Below are 1,518 nucleotides of genomic sequence, written 5' to 3'. Positions count from 1 at the left end.
TGCTTAGTCAACTTCAATTTCAGCAATTGGATAGTATGTATCATGTTTGGGGGTCTGTCTCTTGGGTTCCTCTGCTCTGTACTGGGGGTCAGAGTTGGTGTTACTATTTCTCTCTAAGAGTGTTATAGATGTAGTTTAGAAATGTACTAATATGGGGCGTCCTCCTTGATGAATATAAGTTTCTGTGTTACTTCTATATGTCTGTTTATTCCTGTTCAATAACATAATGGACTGACGTGATTTTATTGATAGTAGGTGTTTATGAGTCACATTGTACTTTTGTATTGAGTGAGTCTCTTTTCTTGTAACTCTATATAATGAATGATATTGACAATATGCTTCTGCATATTTTTTGTTTCAAAGAATGTATTTTTCATATATGGAGTCTAATCATTAATTTTGATTTTTCATCAAATCCATGTCTAGGTGTCTTGTTTATACAATTATTCCCAGTCATTGAGTGTCTCTAGGCTTTGCATGGTTCTCAAATTGGAATTTACTTCTTGAATTTACATTGACCACGTTTCGAACAAGACACACAGTGTACACCCTTTTTGCATACGTTCTGCTGGGAGGACTTTGTCTGATGTGGACTCTGCCGACTATGTAGCCGTACTTAGCAAAAATCTCGACCAACTTAAGTCTGCACTGGAGACCCTCTCCTCCACTGCCTCCGTAGTTGGGCTGCAAATCAACTAGAAGAAAACGAAAATCATGCCCATAGAAAATACCGCATCGGTATCACCCTTAACTGTTGCGATCAACGGCCAATCTGTTGACGTGGTAAAGCAGTTCACTTATCTTGGATCAATTATCTCATCAAATGGCACACTTGACGCCAAAATCTCAGCCAGATCAGCCAAAGAAAACTTTGTATTCGGACGGCTCCTGAGAGCAGTCTTCCACAAACCGCAAATTAGTCGCCTTACAAAAGTCCGTATCAATAACGCCACAGTCTCATGCATCATGCTGCACTCTTCTGAGACATGGCCGATAACCCAGACACAACTAAGAAAGTTCGATTCCATCCAAACTAAACACCTGCGTCGAGTTGAAGGCTTCAAATGGTATGACAAGATCCACAAGACTGAGATCCTGTGGACCTTCAAGTTAGCGAAACTCTCCACCTCCTTAGAAGCTCGTTCTATTAGAGTGTACGGCCTCGTACTCCGCCTCCCCCCACCGCCCCCTGCAACTAGAATATCCTAATAAAATCCCTATTGTGTAATTACCAGTAATATCCGGAGTCGGATAACCATTGTTTATGTGTCTCTCCCTCCCCTACAATTCAACCGAACCCTCTACCAAAATGAGGCCACTTCACGCTCCAATGACCGTTCTTATTGGAGACGACTGAGAGCGCTTGCAAACAGTTTCATTTACACTTTAGTACATGCTGATCAAGAGATGTCATGCCGTCCGACAGTAATTTATTGATTAAGACTCTTTTCTCTTCTGCATATATGTTAAAATATCAACAATATATTATTTTCCTGTCCAAGGTTTATTGAGCATAGC

General features: G+C 40.7%; 1 protein-coding gene across 1 annotated transcript; it reads left to right on the top strand.

The window, feature by feature from the left end:
* The first annotated feature begins 714 nt into the window (after positions 1–714).
* Positions 715–1,209, top strand: LOC148947607 (uncharacterized). Its single transcript, XM_089095949.1, has one exon. The coding sequence runs from the start codon at positions 715–717 to the stop codon at positions 1,207–1,209; it is 495 nt and encodes a 164-aa protein (XP_088952075.1).
* The last annotated feature ends 309 nt before the right edge of the window (positions 1,210–1,518 follow it).

This window comes from Artemia sp. Qi Xiang Cuo, chromosome 10, assembly GCF_049724085.1.
Source record: "Artemia sp. Qi Xiang Cuo chromosome 10, ASM4972408v1, whole genome shotgun sequence".
In the NCBI taxonomy this organism is placed as follows: domain Eukaryota; kingdom Metazoa; phylum Arthropoda; class Branchiopoda; order Anostraca; family Artemiidae; genus Artemia; species Artemia sp. Qi Xiang Cuo.
This window is presented reverse-complemented; position numbering and strand designations above follow the sequence as displayed.

Excerpts from the sequence above, each read along its gene's own strand:
- LOC148947607 (XM_089095949.1), top strand. The coding sequence starts at position 715 with ATGCCCATAGAAAATACCGCATCGGTATCACCCTTAACTGTTGCGATC.